Source organism: Apis laboriosa, unplaced genomic scaffold (assembly GCF_014066325.1).
Source record: "Apis laboriosa isolate Shangri-la unplaced genomic scaffold, ASM1406632v1 scaffold16_cov148, whole genome shotgun sequence".
Taxonomy (NCBI): domain Eukaryota; kingdom Metazoa; phylum Arthropoda; class Insecta; order Hymenoptera; family Apidae; genus Apis; species Apis laboriosa.
The window spans coordinates 3517973-3528097 of record NW_025222129.1 but is presented as its reverse complement, the minus strand read 5'-3'; the positions used below and the strand labels follow the sequence as shown (position 1 = coordinate 3528097).

The 10125-nt window shown below is 28.5% G+C and overlaps 2 protein-coding genes across 3 annotated transcripts; one reads left to right on the top strand and one right to left on the bottom strand.

Moving 5' to 3' along the window:
* The first annotated feature begins 3501 nt into the window (after positions 1 to 3501).
* LOC122711091 (vacuolar protein sorting-associated protein 11 homolog) lies at positions 3502 to 8444 on the top strand. 2 transcript variants are annotated; one of them, XM_043929518.1, is made up of 16 exons: positions 3502 to 3626; positions 3731 to 3799; positions 3902 to 4075; positions 4147 to 4343; positions 4415 to 4673; positions 4747 to 4901; positions 4981 to 5214; positions 5323 to 5623; positions 5704 to 5892; positions 5950 to 6072; positions 6171 to 6298; positions 6426 to 6638; positions 6706 to 6878; positions 6956 to 7253; positions 7327 to 7619; positions 7755 to 8444. In XM_043929518.1, exons 1-16 carry the CDS (start codon positions 3612 to 3614, stop codon positions 8174 to 8176), a joined length of 3243 nt encoding a protein of 1080 aa, XP_043785453.1. In that variant the 5' UTR covers positions 3502 to 3611; the 3' UTR covers positions 8177 to 8444. The 2 variants fall into 2 exon arrangements, with proteins under 2 accessions (XP_043785453.1, XP_043785452.1); XM_043929517.1 differs by having other exon boundaries at positions 7327 to 7637.
* A 162-nt stretch (positions 8445 to 8606) lies between these two features.
* Positions 8607 to 9978, bottom strand: LOC122710984. The gene is made up of 2 exons (XM_043929290.1): positions 9062 to 9978; positions 8607 to 8997 (listed from the first exon to the last, which is right to left on the bottom strand). Exons 1-2 carry the CDS (start codon positions 9929 to 9931, stop codon positions 8707 to 8709), a joined length of 1161 nt encoding a protein of 386 aa, XP_043785225.1. The 5' UTR covers positions 9932 to 9978; the 3' UTR covers positions 8607 to 8706.
* Positions 9979 to 10125: the final 147 nt, after the last annotated feature.

Sequence of the window (10125 nt, the reverse complement as noted above, 5' to 3'; positions counted from 1 at the left end):
AGAGAGAAAGAGAGAGAGAGAGAGAGAGTGAAAGAGAGAGAGAAAGAGAAACGCGATCGTACGCAATCGCGTGCCTAGCGCGCCAAGCCGGGTATCCCTTTTCGAAGATTTGAGTCGCTTCCGCGTTTCTTCCTTCGAACGCGGAAGTTTCACGAGGGTGTAAAAAAAAAAAAAAAAAAAAAAAAAGAACACACACACACGTAAAAAAAAGAGCTTTTTTTAATAATTAAACGTTGGAAGCTTCTTAATAATAAAGAGTTGCCCTCCTGTCCGGTCCATTCCTCAGCTTTAAAAGGAATACCCAGCGATTTTCGGGGCACGTCGTGAAAGCCCTAGCGTCTAATCGTTTCCTGTTTGTAAAGTATATATATAGATATATAATATAGATATATTATATATGAATTAAATGTTTGATAAGAGAGAGAAGAGAGAGAAGGGAGAGCGTGAGAGAGTGAGAGGGAGAGGAAAGAAGTGAGAGAAGCGGAAGAGCGACACGATCAAGATCCGATTTCGACGTATTCGAGAACGATTTTAAGAAAAAAAGAACACACACACACGCGGTAAAAACAAACAAACAAAAAAAAAAAGAAATAATAATAATAAAAAAAATAAAAAAAAAAAAAAGAAAGGGAAAAGAAGAAGTTAACACGGTCGTACACAAAAATACCTACACAAATACACATTGTTTAATAGAGAGTTTATATAGAGAGTAAGTAAAAAAAAACACGATGAAGAAATTACATCTCTGTAAAGTTTCGACGGAAGATCACGTTTTTTCGCGTTACTGATCGTCCCTCGCCCGTGTCCCAAGAATAAAATGAAGAAAGAACGTCGAAGAATATACCATGTTTCCTAATCCCTTGCCGATCGAGAAATAGATGAGAGACAGAGAGGTGATCGAGAAATAGAGAGAGAGAGAGGGGGGGGAGGGGAGAAAAGAAAAGAAACGAATGAATTTCGAAGGTAAAGAGAAATTGACTGGTTCGGTTTTAATATTGCTGTAAGATATTCGCAAAAGCTTGGTTCCTTTTTATATTCGGTTTAATATTGGATATTGAGACGTTCATATTGCCGATGTTAAATATTTTTCAATGATACTTCGAAAGATTGCACGGATGTAATGTCTTTTACTTAAATATGATGCTTTATGAAGATACTATTGAAACGAATTAAGGATGAAAGCGAGTACGATAAATCTTCGGTGATAAAATAAGAGAAAATGAAGAAAAGAATTCACAGTGGTAAAGTAACGATAAATTTTCTAAATTTAAAAAATAAAATTTGCAATATTCTACAGCAATATTCTTTGAGAGAAACGAAATATCCGAAGGGAGAAAAGAGATTGGAATCATTATAGTTAGATATTACTATAAATTACGTAGAAAAGGAAGGGAAGTAACAACGTAAACTGCGACCAGTGAATTCTAAGAGACAAAAATGGTGGAATTGGATATGTCGAAAAGATTTGAGAAATATTGACGAATTCTATTGATGATTTCAGGAAATGAATGGTAAATTCATGTCATGAATATTTTAATAAAAAAAAAAAGATAAAAATTCACGTAAATTTTATTCCATTCGTCTAAATGGATCTTAAAATCCGCCACGTTGAATGTAACAATTTTTCCTTAATAAAATATGTTGGTTAAAAACTAGTGGTGGTCCATAATCCCAAGAAAAGAACGTAATAAAATGAGAAACCACGACAGAAAATTTATATGACGATAAACCCGCTGTCCTTAAATCTAAATCCTTACATAATCCTTCAAAGTAGCTTTGACACGCATTATTCTCAATCAAGGAATAAATTTAAAAGAAAAAAAAAACTATCTTTCCATTATAAACTGAACAAAACCGTTTACGGAACGTATTCACGAAACGTTTCACGACAAATTTAAAATCTTGAGAATGAAATAAAAAAAAAAAAAAAAATCCACGTCTTTCGAATTCACGGTATCGCAGTCTACTACATTAATAATTTCATCTCCTAATGACATCATACGCAAGAACTTATCGTTCCGCAGAGACCGTGAAATCCGCGATAATTTTCTGACCCGTGAAACGATGCGAAAAATCAGAAACCATCGAGTTTTTCCAAGATAAATAGATCGTAAACGAGATGAACAGCGAAACTCGTTTTATTAATTAATAAACCGTGTACGCATGAACGTGATACAACGAAGCGACGATCATCGTTCCACGCGCGTTTTGATTATTATATAGAGAGAAAGATAATGGAACGTTGCTCGTCCTGAATAAGAAACGATCGCAGACTGAATGAAGGAGGAACCGTGCGTTTTTCATTTTCTTTCTAGCGCGAGCACGACAACGGTACAAAAGAATTAAAAAGAAAAAAGAAAAAAAAAAACAAATAGAAGAATGAAAGTGAAGAAATAACGAAGAGACGGAGATGCTCGTGTCCTCGTGGAAATTCGTACAAGGAAACGGATTCTTTTCGATGATCCAAAAGGTTTCCATAATAATCTTTGTAAAAATTGAATGAACGAAACTTCTGAGAAACGATTTTTTTGTATGAATTTCGTACGAATGAAGTCTCATTGGTTGCTGCAGTGAATCCTATTCGAGGACAAAGAATGACGATAAAATCTGCGATAAAATTAATGAAATTTAAAGGGACTAAAAAGGAATGTGGAACGGCAGATGCGTCTTTCTTGGTCCTTCGATTGGTTGAAGTAAAATATCACAAAAAATGGAAATGGTGTTGTATTCATAATCGATTTTCAAAACTTTTCGTGACCATTTTTTCTTGATTCCCCCTGTCTCACGCAGGCAAACCTTGTAAAACTAATCCCCGATCCCACTCCCCATCATCGACACTAATTGTTCGTCCTTTTTAACAAATATAACAAAACTTACGTCTTACTAATCGAGATTAGCGATGCGGAAAGCCCCAGTAGTTCATTCGAATTTTTGAAAGCAAGTAAAATTAGAAAGTTAAAATACTTGAAAAGGTCGAAAAACCTGCTGCGGCATTCTGTATTTGCAAAGTGTTTCATAATTCCTCACCAAATGACTTTTGCTTCAAAATGTTTTTAAATATATGTATTTTTATCTCAATTTTACAAGAAAGAACGATAATTTTAATGTTAAGATAATAAAGAAAGGTAATTTCTTCAGAAATCTTTATTTTCTTTTTATTTTGTTGATAATGATAAATGATAAATCTTTATTCTATTCTAAATTATAGAATTAATAAATATAGTAATAAATAATAATAACAAGTAATAATGAAAATAATTAATAAAGAAAAAATTTTAAATTACGCTATAAAATGAATTTAGTACTTGAAAAATTTGTATAGATGGCGTATGATTTTGAATTATATTAGAGCGACATCTCTGAGAAATTACGATCAATCACTGTACGACTATCAATCGATATAGTAGAAGGTACATGGAGTTTATATTGCGCGTGCGTATAAAATATGTCATAATCAGCTGATTAAATCAGATGAAAAGATGGCTGGCATGCAGCTGACTCCTCTCGGTGTCAGATAACTGTCAAAAGAAATAGCTTTTATCCATAGCTTTTCGTTTACTATATCAATAAAATTTTGCTTCAGATGTGTAAATAGATAATTGTAGTACAACATGGCATTTCTCGAGGTTCATTTAATAATCTATTGAGATATTTTGTATAATATTTTTTTTGTGATTTATACTTAACCTCACTCTCTGTAGTTCAAGACAAAAAATTAATTATTTTTCAGTGGAGACGCTTCAATTTCTTCGATCTTAAAAAAGAAGTTGACGGTGGAAAAGTAGCCACGGCACTTGGTGTAAGTTACTTTCAATTCAAATGCAATTTTTTCTGACATTATTTTCGAATATAGGTTAAGATATTATGCTATGCGATGTATATTGTATATTTTGTTAATCAGGATGCTCAAGTAACAGCAGCTACGAGCGGTAATGGAACTTTAGTGTTCGGAGATAATACAGGCAATGTGCATTTAGTAAATAGAACTTATGACGTTATCACATTTCGCGCTTATGATCTTACATTAACATTAGCTCAACAAGTTCAACATTCCACTTTTCTATTCACCATTGGTGTTAGTATTATTTCATTACTATTACAGATTTATTATAAAGATATTTGTTATTGAAAAGTTTATTTATTTAGGAAGATGAACCAGGTTGTAACCCTACTATAAAGGTATGGAATTTAGCTAAACCAGATAAACAAGGCAATCCAACATGTGTCCGTATAAGTAGAGCTATACCAAGTTACAGAGGAGTTCCTGCAACTGCTCTGTGTGTGCATACTAGTCTTACATTAATGGCTGTTGGTTTTGGAGATGGTTCTATTATGCTTTATAGGTAAATTTACATAAATATCAATTTTCTTTTAATTTTCTAACAATTTTTAATATATAGTTTTTGATTCTTAGGGGTGATTTAACTAGAGAAAGAAGGAACAAGATAAAAGTTTTAAAAGTTACCAATGTTTCCATTACTGGTTTAGCAATAAGATCTAGTGGCAAACAAAATCATTTATTTGTTGCCACAACAAATAGTGTTTTTTTATATAATATTACTGTTAAGGATAAAGAATTTAAATCCCCCTTAGACACTATGGGTTGCGCTAGAAAATGTAGTGTTCTTGCAGAATCCATGCAAGATAGTCATTTCATGATTGGTCGTAATGATGTAATAATTAAAAAAATTCCATTATAAAACATATAAAAAATATCCTCTTATTAATAATTTCATTTTATATTAGGCAATTTATTGTTACACACCAGATGGTAGAGGTCCTTGTTATGCAGTAGAGGGTCAAAAAATTATGTTAGAATGGTTCAGAAGTTATCTTGTTATTATAGCAAAAGAAGCTGCTAATGTTCCAAGAACAACAACTACTATTTCTGCGAAACCAAGGCAAGAATTTTTTACATGTTTATAATATATTTTTATATTAAATAAGAATTAATTCTCAAACTATTGTATCTATTTGTAGTACTATAGAACCAATACCTCCAGGTGTAGATAAACATATGATCACAGTTCTCGATATACAAAATAAATTTATTGTATTTTCTGCATCAATGTTGTCCGTACAAGCTGTTCTATCAGAATGGGGTGGATTTTTTATACTCAGTGGTGACAATAAACTTTATAACTTGGATGAAAAAGATTTGCAATCGAAATTAGCACTACTTTTCAAAAAAAATTTATATGATGTATCTATAAGGTAGGCAATGAAATATTTAATTAAATTTATAGAAAACGTTTTTTAATTAAAATTATAAAAAATTATAAAAAACATTTCAATAATAATTTAATATTACATCATTTTTAGAATAGCTAAAAATCAACAATATGATGCTGAAGGACTTGTTGACATATTTCGACAATATGGCGATCATTTATACTCAAAAGGAGATCATAATGGAGCAATAGAACAATATATTAAAACTATTGGAAAATTAGAACCATCGTATGTAATTAGAAAGTTTTTAGATTCTCAACATATAGATAATCTAACAACTTACTTACAAGCTTTACATAAAAATGGACAAGCAACAGAAGATCATACAACTTTACTATTAAATTGTTACACGAAACTTAATCATACAGATAAATTAAAAGAATTTATTATGGTAAATAATTATTAATTTGAATATAATATTAATTTTAAAACGATTATCTTATCTTATATTGTATTATTCTATAATTCTAGACAAAAGATAGAGAGGTTGATTTTGATGTTGAAATTGCAATAAAAGTTTGTCGTCAAGCATCACCGGAAGATGCCTTATTACTTGCACAAAAACATGGTCGTCATGAATGTTATCTTCGTATTCAAATAGAAGATAAACAGGAATATAAGAAGGCATTAGAATATATAGCAACTTTAGAATTTGAAGAGGTATATTTATGATATAAAAAATTTAATTCGTTTTATTAATTTTAACCAATTTTTTAGGCAGAATCTAACATGAAAAAATATGGTAATATTCTTATAGAAAATGTACCAGATGAATCAACTCAATTTTTAAAAGCTTTATGTACTAATTATAGGCCTTCCAATAAACCACTTGTAGATCAGGTAAAATTAAATGATCAAGAAAATAAATTAATAATGTAGATAAGACTAGTAATATAAATATAATAAAGACACTACTTCTAATAATTTATTTGATTCAGGAAACATTGTATGGTAACATATGTCAAGATGTTGATAAAGCTAATCCAGAAGATTTTATTCATTTGTTTTTAAATAATTCAGAACGTCTTGTAGAATTTTTAGAACATTTAGTAAAAACTCATAGCAAGTTAGTATATTAATTCAGAATATATATATATATAATATATATAAGATATAATCTTATCTCAGAATATAAATATACAAAAAGAAAAAGTCAATTTGTATTCTAAATTAAATATTTTTTTAATACATAGATGGAGTACTTTGGTATATAATACATTAGTAGAGCATTATCTTCATGTATGGTCGGCTTTGAATGATGATGTAACAAAAGTACAATATGAACAAAAAATTGTTCGACTTTTACAAAATTCGGAAGCTTGTTATGATAAAGATCAAATATTAATCTTATGCTATCAACATAATTTCAAACGCGGTTTACTTTTTCTTTACGAAGAAAATAAATTGTAAGTTGAAGTAATTCATATAATCGGTTACAATTCGAAATTTTATATTATATTATATTATACATAGATATCAGGAAATATTACGATTTCATTTACGTGAAGGAGATAATGAGCAAATCTTAGCTACGTGCAAACGATTTGGACATCAAGATCCAAATTTATGGGTTCAAGCTTTATGGAGTGTTGCAAGAAGTAAAGAAGCACCAGCTAAACTTCTTGCAGATATATTAGCATACATAGGTATATGTAAAATTCAACTTAATTGTTTTAATCGTGTATAATATATTATAATATTTAAAAAAAAAAATTATATACAGCTCAGGAAAGATTATTATCACCATTGATGGTTATTGATGCAATTTCTACTTCACTTTCCTGTACCTTGGGAGATATAAGAACTTATTTAAATAGCGTATTATTAACAGAACATAAACAAACTCAAGCAGATATGGAATTGACTGAAAAATACCGAGCAGATACTCAAAAAATTCGAGAACAAATAGAATCAATTAAAAGTAGTACTATAATCTTTCAAGGATCGCGTTGTAGTGCTTGTCATCATCAATTAGAACTTCCCTCGGTACATTTTATGTGTCAGCATTCATATCATCAACAGTAAGTATAGAGTATCAAATATAATAATATTTAAGCATTTTAATATATCTTTGTTTTATTTTCATTATATTAGTTGTTTTCAAAGCTTTTCGGAAAATGAAAATGAATGTCCAGCTTGTTTACCAAATAATAAAAAATTGTTGGATATTATAAAAGCGCAAGAACAATCGAAAGATCTTCACGAAACATTTCATAGTCTATTAGATCGAGCAGAAGATCCATTTTCATTAGTTGCTGACTATTTTGGTCGCGGAGTCTTTAAAAAATTAATGGTGATCACTGATAATGATAAATCATTATCTACATTTGAGGAATCAAAATTGAATTATGGACCAGGTGCAGAAGCTAGAATCAGATTAACAGAAGGTAAAACTACAACGTTAGGTAAATAACATTTTACTAAACTAAAAAATTTTATTATTTTATATTTATATTTTATATTTTATATTTTATATTTAAAAATATAATAGTATTTTTAGTATAAATTAAATATTATTTTAGGAAAAACTGAAATTCGTCGTCCTTATGATAATTTTTCTACAATAACGGATGATCGATTGCGATCATTTCCAAAATCAGATCTTTATTCTTCGTCCTTAGAAGCAAATATCTCTGGTACAGCCAGTGACATATCTACTCCACGAGGAAATTCAAGAAAAGCTTCTCCAATACCTATACGAGAAGCTCGCATTCTAAATAGTACAACGCCAAAATCATCGCCAATTCAGAAATCTTACATACCACCGAAAACACCAATTGTACCATCTAATCCATTTGGAACAGATGATTATGATGAATCAAAAAATCCATTTTCCGAAGATAAAGATGATGACACTAATCCTTTTAAAGATAACGACGATACAAATCCATTTAATGATGACGACGATGATTATAACAAGAACTTAAATCCTTTTGGTAGATAAATTGCATTTATTATATTCATCTGTTCAATCATTAAATTTATGAATCATTAAATAAGAAAATCATGAAAAAAGATATTGTAAATGTTACTATCACGTATGAAAGTGTAAATTCATATTAGTTTTTATCAATATAATTAGAGGACAGTATAATTCTTGTTAGAGGACACAATCTAAATGTACCATGAATTTTTTATTATTTTTCCATTTTATACATCATGTATAATATTATTATACATCGTATAATAATGATATTTTTGGTGCTTCATGAAAATTGTAAAATGAAATGTTATAATCATATAAAAAAATTAAGACATATGTAGGTATATTAAATAATTTATTGTATATATTCATTTGTGTATATCACGTTTAAATTTTAACATATATATTCTACAAAATATCTATTACTATTTTATTCATTAATATGAAATATGAAAAATACTTTACATTTTACAAAAAAATATATCTATTAAAATGAGTGTTTCCCAAATAGTAATTAATAAATAAGTTATTCATAAAACAAAAACATCTAATCATATATGATTCAAAGTATGTTTCCATTCATATATTTGATCACTAATTCTAAAAGCATTCCAATAATCAATAGTTTCTGAAGATCGTGGCTTTACAGAAACAGGAGTACAATATTCATCAATAGGTACAGGTGTAAAAAAATCAGAAAGTATTGGCACAATATCTTTTTGCCTTGGTTCTGGATCTTTACTACGAGTTAATCTACTTGGCAATTGATTTTCATCTATGGATAAATCCACCAAATTTTTATAAATTACTTCATCAAGTGGAAAATCTAAAGCAGTAGAAATCTGAAATAGAAAATATAAGAGAATAACTCTTATTATAATTGTAAGCCATTATTTTTTTCACTACCTTCCCACTTATAAGATTTTTATATGAAGCTGGTAAATGTTCAATATCAGTTATAACTTTTTGTTTTTTTAATTCATTTAATTTACTGATTGTATACATAATTGAATTATATTCTGGTTTTGCTAATTCTTTTCCAGAAATAACTGATTTTACATGAATGTTTTCATCAATTTCTAAAAATTTTAAATTATCTGGTGTCTTTTCTATTCCTGGATTAATACAAGGCTTTATTTTGGAACCAATTATATCTCTTATCACAGTTTTTTTAACAGGAGTCTTAGATTCAACTTTTTTATATTTATAACATGGCATAACACCGACAATAGGTTTTGAATTTTTTTTAGTTGTAACTGAAATAGATTTTTTATTTGTAGCATTTAGCTTCTTTGTATTAGTATCAGAAGAATAAAGTCTACTTTTATGCTTCAAAATATCTAAATTTGGAGATTTTATAGTTACACTCTTAACTTTCTTTTTATCAATTGTTATTTTATTTTCTTTTTCTTTTGTACTTTTCATGCAATTTTTCTTTGAAACATTAGCTTCTTTAGTTTTCTCATATTTTTCTGATTTAAGTGTTTTGCTTTTATTTTCATTTTGTTCAATAGAAGTAGCTGAAATTATTATATTATCACTTAAAGATTTAATAGAATTTTTGGGCATATCAACTTCCTTAAAATTTTCTTTAATATTTTGAATGTTACTAGCATCGTTTAAAGGAACGTAATTATCAACAACGTTCGTATTTTTATTTTCATTATTACCAGATTTTTCATTTAATTTCATTAATTTAATAGGTTTATTCACTTTTACAATACTTATAACTTTTGGTTTATTCAATTTTTTAATATTTTTTTCATCAGTAGACATTTTAATATATAGTTTATAATATAAAATTTTAAATTATTAAATTCGTCAAAAGTAACATAAAAGAGCACTAGAATAAACAAATAGTCAAAACATAACCTCAAGACAAAGAAGTTTTAAATAGTATTAAATAATTAGATAAAGTAGATTTTTTAGTAATATTAATTCATAACAAAACCATAACGTTCATTTTTTGA